The 25,755-nt window shown below is 38.9% G+C and overlaps 1 protein-coding gene across 1 annotated transcript; it reads right to left on the bottom strand.

The window, feature by feature from the left end:
* Positions 1-6,530: 6,530 nt before the first annotated feature.
* Positions 6,531-24,265, bottom strand: DYNLT3 (dynein light chain Tctex-type 3). Its single transcript, XM_036271703.1, has 5 exons — positions 24,180-24,265; positions 21,703-21,744; positions 9,379-9,502; positions 8,672-8,749; positions 6,531-8,379 (listed from the first exon to the last, which is right to left on the bottom strand). The coding sequence occupies exons 1-5, from the start codon at positions 24,207-24,209 to the stop codon at positions 8,303-8,305; spliced, it is 351 nt and encodes a 116-aa protein (XP_036127596.1). The 5' UTR covers positions 24,210-24,265; the 3' UTR covers positions 6,531-8,302.
* Positions 24,266-25,755: the final 1,490 nt, after the last annotated feature.

Raw genomic sequence — 25,755 nt, 5'->3', positions numbered from 1 at the left:
TGCCATAAGTATAATTTGTCTGTCTCATATGTCTTGTATACTGACTTGGTGACAAACATGACTCAATGTTGCAAAGACTTCTGGCTTCAGCTGCTGATCGCTCTCATTCTGTCTTCCTGGATTCAGGATCATGGACAGCCTCAGCTAAGTTTCCTGCTTGAACCTGCTTTCTTGCTTGCTTAAGCACTAGATTTTCTATTTGTCCCATTTTGGTTCTGTAACACCCTATAACACATATTATGAGGAAAAAATACCAGAGAAGCTCCTGGACAGATACAAAGGGTTAACTGGGCTTTGAATACGTGTTAGATGGAGAGACTCTTGGATTGCATTATTTTACACAATAATATTAAATTTAAAAAGAACCCAACATGTCCCCTTCATTTTATAGATCAATACAGTACAGCTTAGAAAGGTCAAATGATTTCAAGATCATCTAGCCATCTGGAGGTAGAGCCAAAACTAAAATGTAGGCCTTCTTACTCCTAGTCAAGTTCCATTGTTGGCAGCAGAGAGGTGTAGCTGATCCTAGTGAACAGTGAATGCTCCCTGTGATTTAGATACCTCAACAAACATTATTCAGCTCAAGAAATGAGAACCTAAACTCTATGGCATTCTTAGTTTTGCTCTTTGCCTGTTTCCCTAGCTATACTATTTGTAAGTTCCAGAGAATTCAAACTTCATTATGTCTCTTACATTTCCCTCTTATTTCCACATTAATTGCTGTGGTTTAAGACAGTTATACAAAACAAACTCCACTGCAAGTTCTATGTAGCACATGCACACGTGTGTATGCACACATACACACACATATACATAATTATAAAGAACTGGGCAGGTATGGTATCCTAAGCATGACAAAAAAGGCAGGCCCAGTGTATATGATTTTTGTGCTTCTTAAGGGCTGCCACAGGATCTCTTTAGCAATGTATGTATACATATGTTGCATATTTGTACATGGGACAGAGGGTTGCTATTTTGAAGAGCCTCAATTGTTTTCTCTCTTAAATTACTATTACTACTAATTTTTAATTTGTTTTTAATTATAGTTGACACACAATATTATATTAGTTTCAAGTGTAAAATATAGTAATTAGAGAAATATATGCATTATGAAGTAACCACACCGATAAGTCTAGTACCCATCTGACACCATACATAATCATAATATTATTGATTATATTTCCTATCCTGCACTTTACATTCCCATGACTAACTTTATAACTGGCAGTTTGTACTTCTTAATCCCTTCACCTTTTTCTTTTTTTAAATATTTTTTTCTTTATTGATTTTAGAGAGAGAGGAAGGGAGAGGGAGAGATAGAAACATCAATGAGAGAGAACATCTATTGGCCACGTCCTGCATGTCCCCACAGTGGGGATTTGGCCCACAACCTGGGCATGTGCCCTGACTGGGAATTGAACTGATGACCTCTTGGTGCGTGAGTTGATGCTCAACCACTAAGCCACACCAGCTGGGCACCCTTTCACCTTTTTCCTCCATCCCCTAATCCCCCTCCCATCTGGTAAGCATTAGTTTGTTCTCTATATCTATGAGTGTGTTTTGTTTATTTTGTTTTTTAGATTCCACATATAAGATTAAGATGGCCATATATTTCAATAATGATATGACAAAGCATTTCTTTGTGGAAGGGTAGTGGTCACTGTTGATTGCTTACCAGCATCTAATACTCACCTCATTTTTATATCATTTGATTCATCAATTACACTCCTAGGCATACACTCAAGAGAAATGAAAACATGTCCACACAAAAACTTGTTCACATATGGTCACAGCATTTTCATAATACCAAATTATGAAAATAATCCAAATATCCATTGACTGATGAATGGATTAATTAAATGTATAGTATGTAAAAAAAAAAAAAAGTACCCAAATTTTTGTTGAAATATTTAGCCCTCTACCAATAGCTCTGATATATTTTAGGAGAAGCTAACACTTTTCTGGTCTAAGTGTAACTCTATCCTTATTCAAATGAACAATCCAGGAGCCCAAATTTAAGATAGTCAGCACATAGAATTTTCCAGATTAAGAGACTGGATGTTTACAGAGGAGCTTGGCTGTTCTGGAAGCCCACTTTTTCTTTTATGTCTATACACAGGGGTGTAGGGAGTGATGGGTGTGGTCTTCTCTGGTTACAAGCAGTAAGAGGGAACATTGTAGAGAATTTAAAGACAATGATACCAACCAAAAACTGATCTGCTTTTATGTATAAAATTGTTTTTATTTCATCTTCATTTTTATTGAAATTTTGTTATAATTATTGATTTGTATACAGTTGTAATAAATAATATAGAGAGATCTATATGTTTTTCCAATACCCCCACTGGTAACATTTTCAAGCCTATACTACAATATTACAACTTATATCCGCCAAACTTATTTTTTCCCCCAATTTTACTTGTACTCATTTGTATTTAGTTCAACAGTATTTTATAATGTGTAGCTTTGTGTATCCACCATCACAACCAAGATACTGAGCAGTTCCTACACCACAAAGATTTCTCATGTTGGACTATTATACCCATACTCACCTCCCTGCCCTGCTCCTTTCCCCCTTCCACTATCTCTAACCTCTGCCACCCACTAATCTGTTCTCCATTTTTTTAAATGTTTCAAAAAGTTAGATGGAACCATACAGTATGTATTCTTTTAGGAATGGCTTTTTTTTTTTTTTAACTCAGTGTAATTCTCTGAATATTCATGCAAGTTCTTGTGTGTATCGATAATTTGTTCCTTTTTTTCTGAGTAATATGCCATGTATGCACCACGGTTTGTTTAACCATTCAGCCTTTGAAGGGAATCTAAATGGTTTCTAATTTTCTGCTATTACTAATAAAGCTGTTATTAATATTTATGTACAGAGTTTTACTGTGTATATGTGGAGGGGGGGGGTTGGTTATCACCCTATGTTGGCGATTCTAAGCTGTCTGCCCAATCATTCTCATCAACCTACTCCCTGCCTAATACACCACTCTCTCTGCCTCTGTTGCTGCTCTCGCCATTCTCAGCAGTGCTGCTGCTGTTTCTGGTATTGGAATTTTATCTGTCTTCCTTGGACTGGAGGGCAGTAGAGAGAAGGGGGGGGGGGGGAGAAGGCAGCTGTGGTGACAGTTCAGCCAATAAGAAAACTCAGATCAATTCTGGGCAAGACCTCTTCTCTCTTCATCTGCTCCCCTTGCCTCCTGGTGACTAATGCTCTTATTTTCTGATACAAAATTCAGAGGGTAATACTTTTCTTCCCTTAGTTAATGTACCCCACCCACCTTCTGGATTAAAAATCATCCTATAGAGGAACCATCATTGGGTCAGGTGTGCATGCCTAGTGTAATTCATAGCCATTCCCAGGTAAAGAACATCTACTTCCCCAAACTGTGGAGCGGGGTTATTTCATCTGTGGGCTGTGTAATTTCATGGTGTGTGTGTGTGTGTGTGTAATTTCTGCTAAAAGGAAGCACAGAATGAGCCATTACTGCCATGTCCAGTAGATATCCATCTTATCTGTCTTCAGCCACACAAAAAACAAGCAAATATCAATAAAATACAAAATGTTGAACTTTAATAATGTCTTTTTAAAAAATATTTTAAAATATGCTTTTACTTTATTTTTTACTTTTTTAAATTAATTATTTTTGTTACAGATGTTTTTCCTTTTTCTCCCCAGACACCCTTCTTCCTATCCCACCCCACCCCCCACCCCACAAGCACTGTTGTTGTCTGTGTCCATTGGTTACACATACATGCCTATAAGTTCTTTGGTTTATCTTTAAAATAAGTTTGTAAAATGAGCTCCAATAAAATAAGGTTAAAATTATCTGCAAACTAGTAAAAAGTTAAGTGATATATATATATATATATATATATAATATTACTTAATTTTATATATATATATAATATTACTTAATTTTATATATATATAATATTACTTAATTATATATATATATATATATATATATATATATATACTTTAGTTTGGGAAAGTTGATTTGTAGCCCTTCCTCTTTTTAATAGAGATTACAGATTTGGCTTGCTGATAAAGTCCTTCGGGGTCCAAGATAATAAAAACACAATGTATAAAAGCGCTTTGTGTTCCATTAACAAAAGAGTTCTCAGATCAAGATACAATTTTTTTTTAAGTGGCTAGTAAACACTCTTTCCTCTAATGCAGGGGTTGGTAAACTCTGGCCAGCCTGCCACCTGTTTTTGAAAATAAAGTTTTATGAGAAGACAGTCACACCCATTCGTTTATTGATTGTCTATGGCTGTGTTCACACTAGGACAACATATCTGAGTAGTTGCAAAGGTCTACAAAGTCTCAAATATTTACGATTTGACCCTTTACAGAAGTTTGCCTTAATTTAATCTCATTATCAAGGGACCACTGTTCTAATCCTAAGCATTTTGGGTATTCTGCATGAGCATTAATTATGAAAGCCTTTGTTAGCGCATGCAGTTTAACCCAAATTCCTAGTCTACAAAGTTAAAAGTTAAGGAAAGGTCAGTTAGTACAGGTCACAATCTAATAATTTGTATGGAGATTTTCTCCATAAGGCATTATAGGGGAGGAAAATGAGTCTACAGAATTTGCATTAAATAATAATATTGCCTCATATAAAACTCTGCCCTAAGAAACCCAGATTGAAATACCTCAAGTTAGAAGCTGGCATACTTAAAATGTATCTTAGAAGATGAAATATTCAGTAAAATAAAAAGGTATGTATTTTGGAATGAAAAAATATATATAGAGAGAGTACTGGGTAAATCCAGGCATCAAATTCCCTGACCTGATCTGGCAGAGCTGCAAAGAAACTTCCCTATATGGCCTTCATATTTAAAGGATCCCAGAGCGCCTGGCCGGTTTGGCTCACTGGTTGAGCATCAACCCATGCACCAAGAGGTCACTGGTTTGATTCCCGGTCAGGGCACATGCCCAGGTTGTGGGCCCGATCCCCAGTGGGGGGCATGCAGGAGGCAGCCAATAGATGTTCTCTCTCATCAGTGTTTCTATCTCTCTCTTTTGCCCTCCCTCTCTCTCTAAAATGAATAAAGAAAATTTTTTAAATAAATAAATAAAGGACCCCAGAGTGGGGGGTAGTTGCCCACATTTTGTGTCCTATAGAAAGAAACATATCATAACAGTGATGCTGCAAATGCCTGTACAAAGTTGTAACTTTGTCCCCAAGATCCTTAAAAAACATTTTGGCAAGAGACACTTTACATTAAGTAATTAGAGGCCATTTCCAATTAGGTCTGGATTGTCAATATACCCTACCTACATATATCCAAGGATGATGTGGAATGGCGTTAAGTGGAACCATAATGAGAAATACAGGGTTTACAATTAGACAAGGTGAGCTAGAATCTCCTGGACCACTGAAGTTAATGTGTATTGACGGTGGCCATCTAAATCTTATAAAGGCTGAATGCTAAGATTCTTTTATAAGGACTTTAATAAACATGCAAAGGTCGATTTTACTGAATTACTAGACATTGAAACTATAAGCCTCTTAAGCCACAAATATAGCTCCAACTTCTGGATTATAAAAAAAATTCTCCTTGGGGAGATTCTAACACATAGGGTAAAATTCATCTCTCAAACTTTGCTTTGGTGTCTGCTATAAGAAAGACCTAGTTTCTTTGTTATAAAATGTCACAGATTTTTCTCCCATTTTTAAAAAAGCTGTTATCAAGAATAGACAAGTTATTTTTTCTTCAAATTTTGAAAATATAATGTGCAGCATCATAAAATTACTTTTAAAAAGTGATGATTTAGCCTGGCCGGAGTGGTTCAGCGGTTGAGTGTCGACCCATGCACCAAGAGGTCACCGGTTCGATTCCCAGTCAGGGCATATGTCAAGGATGTGGGCCCAATCCCCAGTGGAGGGCATGCAGGAGGCAGCCAATCAATGTTCTCTCTCATTAATGTTTCCATCTCTCTCTCCCACTCCCTTCCTCTCTCTCTAAAATCAATAAAGAAAAAAAATTTTAAGTGATTTACGTAGGCGGTGAAAATGCTTTTAGTGACTCATAATTAGATTACCCCCAACTTGAAAAGAAGAGCAAAAGTACTTTTTACTAGAGAAAATGTAATGAGATGTTGTCATCATTTAGGGCAGCATACTGGTACTTTACAAACATAAAATTATAGCTTTACAAAAATCTGAGTTAGTATTTACATTTGAATACACAAATTTTATATACTTAAAGTCATTAATTAAAAAAAACACAGTTCAATAGCAAATTGACAAACAGGACAAAATTCCTTGCCCAAAGTAGTCATTAAAAGCTAATAAATAGTTATAGAATATATTTTACACTGACTTTTTAAAATGAAACTTTGTGTTAAAATCATAAAATAAAGGGCATAAAATAGAAGCCATTAATTATATTGTAAATGTGAATCCTGGGTTTGGCTTGCTATTTCAACAGTATTTATTCTGTATGATATATCTATGTGGTCTGACATGTATTTGTCTTCCTCATTTCTCCTACTTAAAATTTCTTAGAGTAAGCACAATGCCATTTCTTTATTCAATAATCATCAAGAAGCAAAAGTACAGCACAGTAAGATAATCTTTATTATACTGTAACTAGAAACAGCAGATAGCAAGTTCATAAGGTATTTTTGATTATTATTCTTTTAAGATCAGGCTTCAATAACAATAATCAAAACGAGTCTTAACTGCACAAATATTTTGGTCACTACTGTAATCTTCAAGGGCACAAAAGCCAGCAGAATGAATTAACATAAAGGTAATGACTATGAGAATTTCCCACGGGCCAAAAATGTACATCACTGCATTAAACTTTACCCCTGTGTTCTCTTAATATTCTTCTTAAACACTGAACAATTATTGTTACTCAGCAAAATATCAAACATGCACATAGTATTCCTACAAGAATACTATCTTAATAGTGTCAGTATTAACACTAAGCTTTTCTTTCCCACCAAATTCAATGAATCATGGTCCCAGTCCCTATATGTATTAGCATTAGTGGTAATATGCAAACACGAGTTTATTTTCAAGATTAAATGGCAGATTGACTTCGCATTTGGCAGCCAGCTGTGTACTTTAATTTTTAAATAAATTTAACTACATTTCATAAGCCCTGAGATTTTCAATACCTTGCCAATGATTGTATACTTTTAATTTATACTTCATTCCAATTAACTTGAACCCCACATAAGTACTTTAAAATATTTACAGATGGTTGTAACTAAAGCAATGATAAAATTTACTACTTGTACAGTAAGACTGCTAATAAGGCCTTTAACTAAGAGCTGCATACTTCACGCGTTTTTAACTTCCTAAGAGCAATTCTTAAAATTACAGCTATGATTCTTTGTCAGCAATAAGTGCTTTTCACTTTGCTTACTTCTACATGGATAACCAGATTCACTTTTTCTCTCTCTTGTAAAGCAACTTTTTTTCTTCCCCAAACATAAATGTCAATAGTCCAACTGAACAGGTGCCAAAAGAAACTTAGAATGTGAACAGCAGATTGATAACTATAATGACTAGCAGAGAAATAGGCTCATAACAGACATTCAATAGTGTCTGTTACACACAGAATGTGTGAATTGTAAGGCAGCTGTCAGTCAGATAGTTTTCATCATACACTGTAACTCATTTTGTTTAACTGGCTAATTCAAGATTACCAGATTTAATTCGCCCTCAAACATAGATCCAAGATTATGAAATTTTAAAAACTGTTTTAATCATTCTCAGAAAATATAAACAAGTTAATAGTAGTTGCACACTGCGATATTAATTGAGAGAAAAAAAGGATTACTTTCTACTAAGCCATAGGTACAACTGAGGAGAAGAAATACAAACATAAGAAGTGTTAGCTAATTATTATTTTCTCCAGATTTATCCTTGCAGCATTTTGTTCATATATGTATCCCTGCTAACTTCTCTGAAGCTGAAAGAAAGATCATTTTACTATCTGAATGGATTTCCCTATCTCCTTAGGTACATAATGTTAGTGAAAAGCTGGTGTAAATATAAGGTTGTATTTTCATGTCATGCCATGTTTCTGTATTTGTTTCTGCTGACATTACATTTTTCCTACTGAAATGATTCTGTACCTATAGAATATGAGCTAACCTGCCAATTTACTATGAGATTGCTTGCTTATAACATTCAGTTTTTGTTGATAGCTTTGAAGCATATTGCACACTTGTCATCTAGCATATTAATAAGTAACTTATTCTTTTTAGAAAGGATACACTGACAAATTCTTAAGTTAATGGCTTTGGCCAAACATTTTTAGTCTGTCACAGGACAATGGCAATGGCAAAAACATGGACGATACAGTTCATGGTTCGGTTCTCCCACCGTACGGTACAGGTTCCTGAAAACACACACACAAAATGACTTTGAAATACCAACAAAACATCAAAATTAGCAGAAAACGTACATATGCATTTTCATAGGTTTTAATCGCTTGTTTCCTGCAGTCTGTTAAATGTTCACATTTCATATTTGTCTAAAAGCACATATGTTAGTTTTGATTAGGTACAAAGCAATACTGTTGATAAAGTCTTTTCAGAATTTAATTAGAGATAAATAAAGCATCTGATAATAAGTACACTGTGACTTTGCTAGAAGTTGGATATTGTTTGAATCAGCTTAAGGTCTCTTACCATCAGATGTGGTATCCCAAAAGCATGAGCTGGCTGTGTGAAAGCCATATGCACTTCTCTGGACCACTGCACAGGTCACTAAAAGTAAAGTCACAGAGTGAGGATACTTATAAACAAAGAAAAAGATATCCAAGATTTAAGTGCTTAAGTTCAGAGCTTTAAAAGGTGTACAAAAATAGAAAACAAAGCATTTAACAAATGAATTAAAAAAATAATAGTCCCTCATCTTGATTATCTACCATGATTTTGTCCCCACTGGGTCCAGTCTGTTGCCCATTGCCATAACCACTGGTTATGTACCCTACATCATGGGCGTAATTCAGCCAAAGAAAATATTCCACTTCACAAAGAATTTTTGTGTGATACTTCATAGTCCTACATATAAGGAGACACGGGGTTACTGAAAAGAAGACAGTAGTGCTCAGTTGGTTTCAGTAGAAAGAGCTAACTGATGTAAATGTGAAAAGTGGTACTACCAAGAAAAAATAGATGGTTGACAGAAGCTCAAACTGCTTTTGAATAGCAAAAGATCTCCTTCTTTTAGATAGTATCTTATATTATCTTTTCATAAATAATTCAGAAGTCCTTCAAACCCTATTAGTATCCAACTATAGTGTCTATCATTCATTTATATTCTCTAAATTTGGAGAAAATCACAAGGGCAAACAAAGATGAGTGAATTTCTAAGGAAAGACAGTGGTACTTACCAATATATTTATAAGCTTTTCCCAACTTAACCAAATGTGCTAAGGATTGTTCCACTATGCTTGCAGTCCATTGGTTGATGTTGTTCTGATTATAATCTTCACCACCTAAAACTCCATCTATACACTAAAAGGGCAGAGGATATTCAAACAAATTATACACACATTGTAGCAAAAATGTATTCAGAACACAAAATACATTTATAACCCAATAGAGCATCTTAGAAAATATGCATCTAGTAAGTATTTATTAAGCAGTGTCTCTAATAGTTTAAGAATTTTCAAAGCGTTTCTGTATGCATTATCTCACCCTCTGAGATACTATGGGTCATGTAAAGATAAGTATGAGACGGCCTCTGTTGTAAAGAACTTACTCTAGCAAAGAAGCTAATAATTCTGTAACACAAGGAAGACTAATCAATGGTGATAAATTATATCATAGAAAGATTATGCGGGTAGAAATTGAAAAAGGGTGATGTCAACTGATTAAAGAATATCTTTGAAACAGTTGGGATTTAAACTAGGTTTCAGATGGTAAAAGCAAAGGATGAGACCAACTGAAAATGTAATTATCATGAATAATAATTATATTCTTATTCACATTATGGAATTGCTTAGCTATAAAACTAGCACACCTGCCATTAAAAGTAAATCATCAACAAACACTATATTCTGGATGAATGCTCTATAAAGGGAAAGTTAAATAATACTTCCATTCACTTGTGATATCTTATTAAAAGCACCTGTTTAGAATCATAGTGTTTGGTTTTAAGGTCACCACTGCCACCTACTCCCTGTGTGACCTTTTGTGAGTGACTTAACCTCTTGAAACCCCTATTTCCCTATTGCTTAAAGTAGAGATATAACAGCCTCATCTCATCAGGTTGTTGTGAGAATAGAAGGGGATAACGAGTGCCATGTGCTCAAAACACAGCGACTGCCACAGAGTAAGCACAGTAAGTCATGTTAGATATTATTATTATCATCATCATTATCATTATTGCTGCTTGTTGTATTTTTCCAGTTTGACTGAAATATAATAGACATGTAACATCAGGTAAGTTTAAGGTGTACAATGTGATGATTTGATACACGTATATATTGTGAAATAATTACCATGATAAGGTGAATTAATGTACCCATCTTCTCACAGTTATTATTTTTGCATGTGTGTTAAGAACATTTAAGATCTATTTTCAGCAACTTCCAGGTATACAATACAGTGTTAACTGTAGTTACCATGCTGTACATTAGATCCCCCCAAATTAAGTTTGTACCCTTTGATATACATTTCCCCATTCCCCCTGCCCTCCAGCCCTTGGCAACCACCATTCTACTTTTTGTTTCTATGAGTTCTACTTTATTTATTTATTTATTTATTTATTTATTTATTTATATCCTCACCCAAGGACATTTTTCCATTTTTTGTTCAGATAGAGTGGGAGGGAGAGAGGGAGAGAGAGAGAGAGAAACATCAACGTGAAAGGGACACATCGAGTGGCTGCCACCCACACGACCAACCAGGGCCGGGGACAAACTGCAACCGAGGTACGTGCCCTTAGCGGGAACCGAACCTGGGTCTCTCTGGACCACAGGCCAATGCTCTAACCGCTGAGCCAAACCAGCCAGGGCTGAGTTCTACTTTTTTAGATTCCACATATAAGTGAGATCATACAGTATTTGTCTTTCTCTGACTAATTTTGCTGCTATTATTTTATATTCAAGTAATAGAGCCTGGGTAATAAAGCACTCATTCAATTCATTTATAGAATCTAGCTTAATCAAACACACACACACACACACACACGAGTGTATGCACATATGCAGCTTTCATTTATTACAAATGTAGTAAAAATTCATAAAGGCACAAATTAATATGAAATGTTAAGCTGGACAATATGAAATTTTCACTAATGATAAAACATAGAAAGAAAAGTTAAATTTAGACAAGTTGGAAAAAGGAACAAGGCTCAAATTATTCTCCTGGAGAGTATGCAATAGCATGACAGATGCAGGAGGGCCTGTGGCCCAAGGGTCAGGGCAACAGGGTTCTAATTCTGACTTTACTACCCCAGGGCTTAGGCAAACCTCCTACTCCCTCTATACTGCCTTTCCTAAATGGGAAACTAAGAGCACTAGTTTTTCTTTCGGGTTATCTAAACAACAGAAAAGCATCGTGGGGCTCTGGATCCCACTGTAAATAGCCCTGCTAATTACTATTAATTAACATTTAGCCTTCTTAATTAGTATTAGCCAGGAGGCCCACTAGATAATGAGGTCCTTAACCTGTCTGTATTCCCAGGGCCAAACTCAGGAAGTGGGCACACAGCAGGCACTCAGTAAATGTTTGTTGTTGAAGTAATATTATCTTTAATATACTCTTTGAGTATCCTAAATCAAATCTACTTTAGACTAAATTCCATGTTAATCCCATTTGTAACTCACTTTTTCTCTGAGAAATTATTTGGCGGCTCATTGTATTACTGACAAATGAAATATATGCATTTCACTGATAAGTGAACGGCTCTAAGGACTTCAGAGGGAAAAAATACTAGCACAGGGGCTGGGAGTAAGAAATCTAAGAAAAGAAAAGGCGATTGGAAAGAGATAAGAAAAACAGAAATACCTGCTGAAACTGTGTGCTGAAATGTTTTAAAATAGTGCTCTTTCACTCTCTCAAGCCTTTCCATTGCCTCAGTAGCAAAGAGCTGATTCATGGGAAGAGAGGAGGAGGAAAGAGAATAGACGTGGAGCTGCAAGTCACCTGGAGCAAACGTGAGATTTGTTTGAAGTCTCATATTTCATATAAAAACTTCAAGTGAAGCCTGCTTTTGACTCTATAATATATCAGAGGTTTTTTTTTTTTTAATTAAAAATGTGTTTCGTTAAATTATTTATATTACTTAACTCCCTCTTGCAAGTATTTAAGTAAAACCAATGCTCTAAAACGTACCCAGGGCCTCCTAGCCCCACCTAGCCACCACCAAGTATGTGTATCCCAGTTTAAGAAGCATGGTTCTTTTAATTTAATAAAGCATCAAAGTAACACATGCACACGGTTTTTAAAACCCAACGGAAGAGATCTTTCAATGAAAAGCAAGAATCCCCTCGCCACCCTTTCCCATCCCTAGTTTCATTCCCAAGAGGAAAATCTGTCAATGTACAACTGCTTTTATTTATTCTAAAAGATTACTTAAGTATCTCCAAATAATGTTCATACCACCATTTCTTGATTTATGAATTATAGACAACAGTACTAGAGCTCCTGCTATGAGAGATGAAAATTTAGTTCCCTCAGATCTCCCGCTACCTTCCTCCCTCTCTCCTCAATAGTGAACTCAGTATTTTTACTTATATTTACACTATTAGGAAAATGTTTCTTTTCCACTCTTGGCATTTCTTTCCACACAGAGGATTTTCCCCTAACATTCCTGGCCTCTTGTTCCACCTGTTATTATTCCTCCTCATGGAGGTGGAGTGAATTACTTGGTTAATGAGTGACAACCGTTGTTCCACCATTCTCGTTTGGGAGAGTCAATCTCCCAAATGCCTTGGACTTAAATATTTGGTTTCTCCTTCCCTCTCCACCCAGACCAACAAAAGGCACCAGCCTGGCTAAGTGTTTCTCTCTGTTGACACAATCCTTCCACTGGATGTCTCTTCCAAGGTCTGAACTGAACTGAACAGGTAGGGAGTTAGCAAACTCAGCTCTAATCTCCAACCCAGTTTTAACTAAAAATAAAGATGACATTTTATTCTCTTTCTAGTGACTCTTGTCTTTTCATTTGGCTCAGAATGTGAGTAAAGAAGGTCTGTTTAAAAGGCTCCTCCTTGCCCAGCCAGTGTGGCTCAGTGGGTTGAGCATCATCCCATGGACTGAGAGGTCCCGGTTCAATTCCCAATTGGGGCACATGCCCGGGTTTTAGGCTTGATCCCAGGTGGGAGGCATGCAGGAGGCAGCTGATCGATGTTCCTCTCTCACATCAATGTTTCTCTCTCCCTCTCCCTTCCTCTCTCTCTAAAAATTAAATAAAAACATATTTTTTTAAAAAAGCCTCCTCAGATACCCCAGCATCCTTTTCTTCATGTTCCATCAACCATGAACACTCTGAAAAAGGAGGTTGTGCCCTGGTCAGTTTGGCGCAGAGTTTAAAGCGTTGGTCTGCGGACCAGAGAGTCCCAGGTTTGGTTCCTGCTAAGGGCATGTACCTCGGTTGCAGTTTGTCCCCAGCCCCGGTTGGGGTCGTGCGGGTGGCAGCCAGTTGATGTGTCTCCCTCACATCAATGTTTCTCTCTCTCTTCTTCCCTCTCTCCCTCCCGCTCTATCAGAAGATAAATGCAAAAATATCCTCTGATGAGGATTAAAAAAAAAAGGAGAAAAAGGAGAAAAAGGAGGTTGTTATCACTCCTGCCCTTTCCATGATCTCCATCCCCTCTTCCACCTCCCAAATGACCTCACTTTGCTGCTGTACTGTCAAGGTATTGAAAACATTTGCATTCTGTTTTAAAAATTAAATATTCCTGGGCCACATAGTTCTAATACATATTTCTGAACTATTAAAATATGGCAGGATTTTCAGGTGTCTGCCTAGGCCTCAAGTAGATCCTAGCTGTACAAGGCCAGTCCTGAGTGCTGGCCGGTTTGGCTCAGCAGTTGGAGCATCAGCCTGCGGACCAGAGAGTCCCAGGCTCAGTTCCTGCTAGGGGTAAGTACCAAAAAAAAAAAAAGGCCATCCCTGATTGAGTTCTGGGTGAGCTTGTGCTCCAGAACACTCAGGCAGGTAAGGCATTGTCTCAGGACAGGATGGCAAGATGTTTAATGCCTAGTCTAAAGGCAGGTAGGGTCAGCAAGGACACAGGCCCCAACAGTCACACCGACCAAACAACCCTGCTTTCCAGGCCAGCCCATTTTTTCTAGGATTTGGCACAGTTAAAAATTACTCAGGACTATTAAAAGTGTTCATAAATACCTTACCCACAGTGTAGATGCCACTAGATTAATTCCTTTGCCAGAATTGATTCCCAAAGAGAACTGCTTGTCTATTTGCCTAACAGGAGGGCTACATTGATATTTCAAATATTGTTCTTAAGATTTTTATTTACTGCCCTGGCCAGTTGGGCTCAGTGGTTGGTGTGTCGGCCCACGGACCAGAGAGTTCCAGGTTCGGTTCCCGCTGAGGGCACGTGTCTTGGTTGTGGTTTGTCCCCTGCCCCGGTTGGGGTCGGGTGGGTGGTGACCACTCGGTGTGTCTCTCTTGCGTCAATGTTTCTCTCTCTCCCTTCCTCCCTCTCTCCCTCCTGCGCTGTCTGAGGATGGATGCAAAAATGTCCTTGGGTGGGGGAAAAAACAAACAAAAAAAAGATGTTTATTTATCATCATACCTGTGTCTAAAGATGTTAAATTATTATTTTCCTTTTTCAAAATATTTGTCTTTATTCATTTTACAGAGAGAGGAGGAGAGAGGGAGAGAGAGACAGAAACATCGATGAGAGAGAACATCAAATGGCTGCCTCCTGCATGCCCCCACTGGGGATAGGGCCCACAATTTGGGCATGTGCCCTGATAGTGAATAGAACCAGTGACCTCTTGGTGCATTTGTTGATGCTCAACCAGTTCAGTGAGCCACACAGGCTGGGCAAGTGATTATCTTTCTAATTATACTATGCTAAAAAAAAGAGCATATAATGACCAAAGGCAGATATTTCCATGCTCTCTTATTTCTTCGATATATATGACATATATAAGTGTATAAATTTACATATAAAAAGTATGTATATATGTATCTATAGTATTAACATTTAACATAATATTTGGGGAGGATGTGAAAATGGAGGCGGAGTGAATGGAAGCTACACAGATGATCTCCCAGGAATAAATGGGAATTACAACTAAAATAAAGACAAATCCTCAGAGAAAAGCAGCAGGACAGGACCATATAACCAGGGACACTGGTAGAATCTGTGGAGGTGCAAGAGGGTGGCGGGCTGGGAGCCCAGGGACAGCAGCAGTCTTAGGTGTGGGCAGCGCCCTTGGGGAATAAAGACCAAGTCTGCTCCACAGCACAGAGAGCCTGGACAGAGCACTAAAACAGCCACAGCCACTTACCTGGGGGCTACAGCAGAGGGAGGGCAGACTGGGCTGCAACTCTGTGGTGACAACCGGGATTTGAAGGGCACTCAGGGTTTTAGCTGAGTTACGGCCACAAAGAACGGTGGCCAGTGTGCTTCTTCCCAGAGCTTTGGGGAAAATCAGCAGCCCCCCAACCCTGTGGAGATTCACTTTTTCCCAATTGAGACAAAGTAATGCAAATTGAGGATCATTAACAACCAAGATCTATCCCTCCCTTTGGAAATCCTCTTATGCAGAACAACAGGGCTACATTCCAAGGCACTGAGTAACTGAGACTACTAGCCTCCAGGAAAAAGCTAGAGGATAACTGAACCTTTCCTGGGCTTGCAAATCTACCCTGAAAGTAAGACTTGACAGTGGTGTTTAACGTGGGTCAACCCAGGCTCATCCAATCCCAGTAGAGGGAGCCACAAACAGCAGAACACCAACACCCACAGGGATTATTTGGCAAGCTCGAAAACCCAGAGATAGCCACAATGGTGAAACAAAGAAACAAATCCCAAATGAAAGAACAAGAGAACTCTATCCAAGATGAGATAAATGAAATGCAGCTAGGCAAATTATCAGAGGTAGAGTTCAGAGCCATGATCCTGAGGAAGCTCAACAGTATTAGTAATGACATCAGCACCATGAGTAAAGATATAGAAACACTGAAAACCAACCAAGTGGAAATAAAGAATGACATAGAAGAAATAAAGAACACATTGGAAGGACTAACCAGCAGAGTAGAGGAAGCTGAGGACCGGATCAGTGAATTAGAAGACAGGGTAGAAAAAAAATCAACCAATCAGAAAACCAAAAGGAACAAACAATTAAAAAACAGGAAGATAGCCCTGGCCGGTTTGGCTCAGCGGTTAGAGCGTCGATCTGCGGTCCTGAGAGACCCGGGTTCGGTTCCCGCTAAGGGCACGTACCTCGGCTGCAGACCTGCGGTCCTGAGAGACCCAGGTTCGGTTCCCGCTAAGGGCACGTACCTCGGCTGCAGACCTGCGGTCCTGAGAGACCCAGGTTCGGTTCCCGCTAAGGGCACGTACCTCGGCTGCAGTTTGTCCCCGGCCCTGGTCGGTTGTGCGGGTGGCAGCCACTCGATGTGTTCCTTTCACATCGATGTTTCTCTCTCTCTCTCTGTTCCTCTCTCCCTCCCACTCTACCTGAACAAAAAATGTCCTCGGGGGAGGCTAAAAAAACAAACAAACAAAAACAAAAACAGGAAGATAGCTTAAGAGAACTGTGGGACAACTAGAAACGTAATAACATTCGCATCATAGGAGACCACAAAGAGGAAGAAAATGGGCAAGGGTTAAAGAATATATTTGAAGAAATAGTGACAGAAAACTTTCCTAACTTGGTGAAGGAAGAAGGCATTCAAGTTCAAGAAGCACAGAGAGCCCCAAGTAAGAAGAACCCAAACAGGCCCATACCAAGTCACATAGTAATTAAAATGCCAAAAATTAAAGACAAAGAGAGAATCCTAAAAGCAGCATGAGATAAGCAACAGGTTACCTACAAAGGAAACCCCATAAGGCTCTCAGCTACTTCTCAACAAAAACACTATAGGCCAGAAAGGAGTGGCATGAAGTAATCAAGGTTATGAAAAACAAGGATCTGAATCCAAGACTACTCTACCCAGCAAGACTATCATTCAAAATAGAAGGTCAAATAAAGAGCTTTCTGGACCAAAAAAAAAAAAAAAGGCTGAGGGAATATATTAACACCAAACCAGCACTACAAGCTATGCTAAAAGAACTGCAGTAGAAGAAATAGAAAGAAAGAAAAATAGAACCATACTAAACAAAAATGGCAATAAATAAGTACATGTCAATAATCACCTTAAATGTGAATGGCTTGAATACTCTGATAAAAAGACACAGAGTAGCTGACTGGATAAGAAAGCATGACTCACAAATACTTTTTTTTTTTTTTTTTTGGTACGTGCCCCTAGCAGGAACCAAACATGGAACTCTCTGGTCCACAGGCCGCGGCTTCAACCACTGAGCCAAACTGGCCAGGGCTCACCTATATGTTGTTTACAAGAGATCCACCTCACAACAAGAGACTCACATAGATTGAAAGTGAAGGGATAGGAAAAAAATCCTTCAAGCAAACAGAAAGGAAAAAAAGCTGGGGTAGCAATACTCATATCTGATAAAGTAGATTTCAAAATGAAGACCATACCTAGAGACAAAGAGGGCCACTACATAATATTGAAAGGATCTATCCAACAGAATGATATAACCTTGGTAAACATATGTGCACCCAATATAGGAGCACCAACATATATTAAAAATCTTCTGGAGGAGTTCAAAGAAGAAATCAACAGCAATACAATCATAGCAGGGGACTTCAACACCCCGCTGACATCACTGAATAGATCATCCAGACAAAAAATTAACAAGGAAACACAGACTCTAAATGAAGCACTAGACCAAATAGATTTAATAGATATATACAGAGAATTACACCCCAAAACTGCAGAATTCACATTCTTCTCAAGTGCACATGGGACATTCTCAAAGATAGATCACATATAGGGCACAAACTAAGTCTCTACAAGTTCAAGAAGACTGAAATCATATGAAGCATCTTCTCAGATCACAATGGCATGAAACTAGTAATCAATTGCAACAAGAACATACAAAGACATTTGAACACATGGAAGCTAAATAGCATGTCATTAAACAATGAGTGTGTTGCCGAGGAGATCAAGGAAGAAATTAAAAACTTCCTGGAAACCAATGAAAATGAACACACAACAACACAAAATCTATGGGATGCAGTGAGAAGAGTTCTGAGAGTTAGGTTCACAGCACTACAGGCCCACCTCAAGGAACAAGAAAACTTTCTACTAGACTATCTAACTTCACAACTTTACGATCTAGAAAGCAAACAAAAAGAAAACCGCAGAGCAAGTAGAAGGAAGGAAATAGTAAAGATCAGAGCAGAAATAAATGATATGGAGACCAAAAAAAAAAAAAAAAAACTGAATCAAAGGATCAATGAAACAAAGACCTGGTTCTTTGAAAAGACAAACAAGATTTATGGACCCTTAGCTAGACTCACCAAGAAACAAAGAGAGAGAACCCAACTACACAAAATCAGAAATGAAAGACGAGAAATAATAACTAACACCACAGAAATACAAAGAATTGTTAAGAACTATACAGCAAAAATTCGACAATCTAAGCAAAATGGACAAATTTCTAGAAACACACAGTCTCCCAAAACTGAACCAAGAAGAGATGGAAAATTTCAACAAACCAGTAACAACAAAAGAAATTGAAGATGTAATCAAGACTCTGCCAACAAACAAAAGCCAAGGCCTGGACGGCTTCACGGGGGAATTTTACCGAACATTCAAAGAACTAATACCCATTCTCCTCAAACTATTTCAAAAAATTAAAGAAGAAGGAAGACTTCTAAACTCGTTTTATGAGGCCAGCATGATTCTAATTCTAAAACCAGAAAAAGACACTTCACTTAAGAACTGGAACAAAACAAGGATGCCCACTTTCGCCACTCTTATAGTACTGGAAGTCTTAGCCACAGCAATCAGACAGGAAGAAAAAATGAAAGGGTTCCAAATTGCAAAAGAGGAAGTAAAACTCATTATTCACAGATGACATGATACTATACATAGAAAACCCCAACGTCTCCGTCAAAAATTTACTAGACTTAATAAATGAATTTGGCAAAGTAGCAGGATACAAAATTAACGTCAAGAAATCAACAGCATTCTTATACACCAATGATGAACTCAAAGAAAAAGAAACTAAAAACAAACAAACAAAAAATCCCATTTGCCATCGCAGCAAAAAAATTAAGATACCTAAGTATAAACTTAACCAAAGAAATAAAGGACCTATCTGCAGAAAACTACAGGTCATTGCAAAAAGAAATAGAGGAAGATACAAAAAAGTGGAAGCACATACCTTGTTCATTGATTGGAAAAATGACTTCATTAAAATGTCCATACTACCCAAAGCAATCTATAGAGTCAATGCAATCCCCATCAAAATACCAATAACATACTTCACAGAACTAGAACAAATACTACAAACGTTCATATGGAACCAAAAAAGACCTCGAATAGCCACACCAATCTTCAAAAAGAACAACAAAGTTGGAGGGATCACATTACCGGATTTCAGGTTATACTACAAAGCCACTGTAATCAAAACAGCCTGGTATTGGCACAAGAACAGGTAGATAAATCAATGCAACAGAACAGAGAACCCAGAAATGGACGCAAGACTATATGTTCAATTAATATTTGACAAAGGTGGCAAGAGCATACAGTGGAGTGAAGACAGCCTCTTTAATAATGGTGTTGGGAAAATTGGACAGCTACATGCAAAAAAAAAAAAAAAGAAACCAGACCATCAACTTACACCCTACACAAGAATAAACTCAAAATGGATAAAAGACTTAAATGTGATTCATGAATCCATAAAAATCCTAGAAGAAAATGTAGGCAATAAAATTTCTGACATCATACGCAGCAGAAATCTCACTGATACATCACCTAAGGCAACAGAAACGAAGGAGAAAATGAACACATGGGACTCCATCAAACTCAAAAGCTTCTGCACAGCAAAAGAAACAACCACCCAAATGGAAAGACAACCCACTTTATGGGAGATCATAACTGCCAATGATATATCAGATAAGGAGTTAATTTCCAAAATATATAAAGTGCTCATACAACTCAACAAAAGGAAAACAAAGAACCCAATTAAAAAATGAGCAGAGGCACTATAGATACCTCTCCAAACAGGACATACAAATGGCCAAGAGACATGAAGAAATGCTCAACATCACTGATCATCAGAGAGATGCAAATTAAAACAACAATGAGGTATCACCTCACACCTGTCAGAATGGCCGCCATCAACAAATCATCAAAGAAGTGTTGGCGAGGGTGTGGAGAAAAGGGGACTCTAGTTGGTGGGAATGCAGACTGGTGCAGCCACTATGGATAACACTATGGTGTTACCTCAAAAAGTTAAAAATTAAACTTCCATTTGACCCAGTGATCCCACTTCTAGGAATATACCCTAAGAAGCCTAAAACACCAATCAGAAAGAGTATATGTACCCCCAAGTTCGTGGCAGCACTATTTACAATAGCTAAGGTCTGGAAAGAGCTCAAATGTCCATCAGTAGACGAATGGATAAAAAAGCGGTGGTACATATACACAATGGAGTACTATGCAGCTGTAAGAAAGATAGATCTCTTATCCTTTGAGACGACATGGAGGGACCTGGAAAGTATCATCCTTAGTGAAACAAGCCAAACAGAGAAAGACAAGTATCATATGTTCTCACTTATTTGTGGAATATAATGAACATAACAGTCTGAGAAATGGGGTAGTCCCAGAGACGTAGAAGTGGGGTACAGACTGACAATCCCCAGAATACGGTGTGGTGGGGGAGAGATAAACCACAGAACTTATATGCATGTGTGCATGCACAATGGACATGGACAACAAAGCTGGGGACAGGGTGGGGAGGGTGGGGGAGGGGACAATCGGTAGGGGAAAAAGGAAAAACATCTGTAACAAAAATAAATAAATTAAAATGAAAAAAAAACAAGAGAATAAGTTTGTTTCCAACAAAAACAACCACAAATACATAGAAGACCTGGCCGCGTAGGTAAATCAGTTGGAGAGTCGCCCCATACAGCAAAAGGTTGCAAAGTTCAATCCCCAGTCTGGGCGGGTTTGAAGGCAACTGATGTTTCTTCTCTCTCTCTCTCTCTCTCTCTCTCAAAATCAATAAAACCTTATCTTTGGGTGAGGATTTAAAAAAAAGTAAACACAGCCTGGCTGGTGTGGCTCAGTAGTTGAGCATCAACCCATACACTAAGAGGTTACCAGTTTGATTCCTAGTCAGGGCACATGCCCAGGTTGTGGGGCCCAATCCCCAGTGGGGGGCATGCAGGAGGCGGCAAATTGATGTTCTCTCTCTTCAATGTTTCTATCTCCCTCTCCCCCTCCCTTCCTCTCTCTCGAAAATCAATAAAGAAAAAATATTTTTTTAAAAAAACTTGGAAGCACTCCTATAAAGAGTTAGCCAACAAATATTAAAAACCTTGTTTTAATATTAAGGTTTCTAACTTTGTACTGAAAGTTAAAACACGGCCTTTTAAAACTGCAATCAATGCAGCAGCCTTCAAAATGAACAAGATGTATAACTTACCTCTTTAACAATATTGTGGGCTTCATCCGAATTGAAGCCAACCTAAAGGGGGAAAACAAAAGACAAAGCTGCTTTTAACACAGACTTCCTCTTATTGGCGGTAAACAGAATCCCCTAGGCTGGCCTAGTCAGGTGTTAGTGACAGGAGACCATAGTGATAAAGGAAGGCTGCTAAACCTACCTCGAACACTTAAAGTTACAGAATGCTTTCCTTACGTCTCCCTGGGGATTTTGATTCATTTTATCTGGGGCAGAACCTGGGCAACTACTTTTTTGTAAAAAGTGCTTTACTGGTGATTCTGATGAACACCCTAGATTGAGAATCTTTGCACTACAGAGCACAAGAAACAGCAGAAGGTAGGTATAAAGATGTGTCATCAGCCCTGGCAGGTTTGGCTCAGGGGTTGGAGCGTCAGCCTGCGGTCCAGAGAGACCCGGGTTTGGTTCCTGCTAAGGGCATGTACCTTGGTTCCAGTTTGTCCCTGGCCCTGATTGGGTTGTGTGGGTGGCAGCCACTCGATGTGTCCCTTTCACGTAGATGTTTCTCTCTGTCTCTCCCTCCCACTCTATCTGAACAAAATATCGAAAAATGTCCTCGGGTGAGGATAAAAAAAAAAAAAAGAGGTGTCATCAGTATACAGAAGTGCACTGAAGTGAGAATGAGGTGGTCCATGCTTAATAGATTACTTCAATTTTGTTTTTAACTTATGCTAGGCAAAAATATGGCTTTTCTGAATTAAAGATTATGAAAATATTTGACCATTCTAACTTATTGACCCTTTCATACTATATAATAGGTCTGGCAACTTAATCTTTACTTTGGAGTGACTTGATAGACTCCTGAATTAAAAGTAACTGTTAATGACATCTAAGTGTCTGTCCCAGAGTAGAGAACTAGGCTATGTAATAAGACTGAAATCTACACCAAAATATTTCAGGTTAATACATGATTGTTTTCCATGGAGAAATTTTTAGGTACTTTATGACATCATTTTTGCAAATCCACTATAAAACAAAACTGGTTTCAAACACAAGTAAATTCTGACAATAAGTATCGTCTTGAATATAGATATAAAATATTTTCAACTCAATTACACCACAGAATTCCCCAATTAAGGAATAAAAATACCCTAAATTATTGGGAATATTTTGAAAACAGCCTACACGTTTTAACTCTATTAAAATGCTTGTTTTACCTTAAAATAAGGTCTTCATCAATTTTAGAAAGTGGTGTACAAATTAAAGGATGTCCATTTCACTTTGATTTGGAAGGTCACCAAATATGTAATTGGGATGTATGGGGTGGCCATGGTGACACATATAATTTAATTTCTTTTTAAATGTAAGTATTTAGTAAGTACTGCCATACAGAACTCTCTTACAAGTCAGGAGACTAGCACTTGGGGTACATGTCTGAGGGTGAAATTGCTTGTGGCTCAATTTCTAAAATAAGAATAATTTAGCACTAATCTGTAAGTATGTGTGCTACCTGTATCACAGAACTAATTAAATGTGGTTTTAGCTTCTCTAGGAGCCCACATTCTCAAGAAGAATCAACCAGAAGTCGCTTCCAGGGGTCTAATAACACATTATTTTATGCTGCCCCTGCATTACCTGCCTAGGTGCCTACTTTTTTCACCGCACCATTAACCTGTGGCTATCCTGAACAGAGAATGTCTTTGTCTCTTCTGTCCTTCCAGGCTTATTACAAGTTATGCTGGGATCCAACAGGCCTCATCCTCCTACAGGTTAATGTGAAGCAAGAGTTGTTGTGAGGTCAGAGGCCCAGGTTCACATGGAGCATCTGTCTTTCCTGGCAGTTTTAACTTTGGGCCAGTCTCTTAGCCACCATGAAAGTCAGAGTCCCCATCAATAACAGGAAAATAACAAACGACATTATAGGGTTCTGGCTAGGTTTCAGGAAGCCTGAGTCAGTAAGTAAGGGCTCCTAATCCATGAAATACCTTCTTTCAGCCCACCCAGGGGAGAGCGACAGGGAGCTGGAGGGCTCTGTAACTAGGGCCCCCTCGCTCACAGGGCGGCGGCACCTACTTTGGGGGACGGCAAAGGCCAGGGACAGCACCCAGGAAGACCGGTTTCCAAGGCCTGTCCCTGCAGACGGGCGGTGCCTGTAACCCCATCCCCACCCCACCCATCCCGAGTCAGGCCTTCCACCCCTAGGCCCCGACACCACCGCCGACCCCACCGCCAACGCCAGTCGCTACGGGTTGCCTCTGCCACCCAGGACTCTCAACCCACCCTCTGGGCCTGGGGGGGGGGGGGCGGGGGCCGGGAACGGGCGGGGTGAATGGATCTCCGGCCCGGGGGAGAAGACCCAAGCTCGAAGGACGCTGCACGCCAATTCTCGGGGCCTCGGGGAGCCGGGAGACCACCCAGCAGAGACCCAAGGCCTAGACGGGCGGGGGCCGGAGCCGGGGCGGGGGTGGGGGTCGCTGAAAGGCGGCGAGGGGCGGTACCTCGTCGCAGTGGCGATGGTACTCCTCCATGGTGTCTCCGACTCTCCTGGGGGGCGGAGCGACGGGCGGGGCGAGCTCCGCGGCCGCGCACTGGCTTCGGGGGAGACACCGCCCCGTTTTTATTTCGGGGTGGTCCCTACGTAGGATCCGCCTTTGTGACTCAGCGGCGCCGCCTTCCTGCCAGCACTGTCAGAATTCTAGGCGATTGGTCTCTCCAGGATTCTTCTGACCTTTCTGAAAACAAGGGATGGATGTTAAAGAGCTGGGAATGTGCCAGTGTGGATCATTTGGGGTGTTCTGGTGTCAGTCACTCTAAACTCCACTTTATTGTTTGAGTGCCTACTGCTGTGGTTATGTGTATATTATTTGTCCATCATCATCCAGCAAATAAGTGTAGTTAAGGCACTGGTGAACACACAGCTTTGATTTGTCCACTTACTAGCTATGTTACTTGGAAAAAATTAATCTTTCCACAGTTTCAGTTTACTTGTATGAAAACTTAAAATTAGCCCTGGCCGGTTTGGCTCAGCAGTTAGAGCTGGGCCGGCGGTCCAGAGAGACCCAGGTTCGGTTCCCGCTAAGGGCACGTACCTCAGTTGCAGTATGTCCCCGGCCCTGGTTGGGTCGTGTGGGTGGCAACCAGTCGATGTGTCCCTTTCACATGGATGTTTCTCTCTCTCCCTCCCATTCTATCTGAAAAAAAATATCGAAAAATGTCCTCCGGTGAAGATAAAAAAATAACAACAACAAAAAAAAACCCTTAAAATTATACCTATTTCATGGTTGGTTGTAAAGTTCAAATGAGATGCTGTATACATAACTCCTAAAGTGGATGCTCCTATACCCCTCCTCCTTAATGACCATGTAAAAAGAAATATTTGATTCATAGGAGAGAAGGTACAAACATCTAAATTAAATTATGAATGTTAGCAGAACAATGGTTATGGTTATTTAAAAAGCAGGAAATTCCAGATGATCCTAAGGATTTCCACATTGAAATACATATCAACCCAGCAGCTTTGATTCTCTTATCATCTTCCCATTTGTCTACACCATGGGGTAGAGAAAGCCTCTTCAATACATGGTTCTGGGAAAACCATGTGCAAAAAAAATGAAACAAGATTACATTTTGTCCTTATCTATAAAAATCAATTTAAAATAAATCATGACATTTTTCAGGATGAAAATTTAAGTAATTTGCCCAAGATTATATATGTCGTCAGTAGTAGATGAAGGACTTAAACTCAAGTAGTCTGATAGCAGCACTCAAGTTCTTAAGCACTGTATTAATTTTCTATTGTTGCTGTACCAAATTACCATAAAATTAGTGGCTTAAAGCAGCACAAACTTAATATTGTACAGTACTAGAGGTCAGAAGTCTAAAATGGGTCTGTAGGACTGTATTTCTTCTGGAGACTTTAGGGGAGAATCCATTCCCTGGCTTTTTTTTTTTTTTTTCCAGCTTCTAGAAGTTGCCTACATTCTTTGGCAATATTTAGTTTAATGCTCACACATGGTTGCAGTTCTGAGTTCACAAGGCATGAAGGTATCACATACAATGAAGAAGATGAACATT

Source organism: Molossus molossus, unplaced genomic scaffold, assembly GCF_014108415.1.
Source record: "Molossus molossus isolate mMolMol1 unplaced genomic scaffold, mMolMol1.p scaffold_m16_p_2, whole genome shotgun sequence".
Taxonomy (NCBI): Eukaryota; Metazoa; Chordata; class Mammalia; order Chiroptera; family Molossidae; genus Molossus; species Molossus molossus.
The sequence above is the reverse complement of the archived record's forward strand: the minus strand, read 5'-3'. Positions and strand labels throughout refer to the sequence as shown.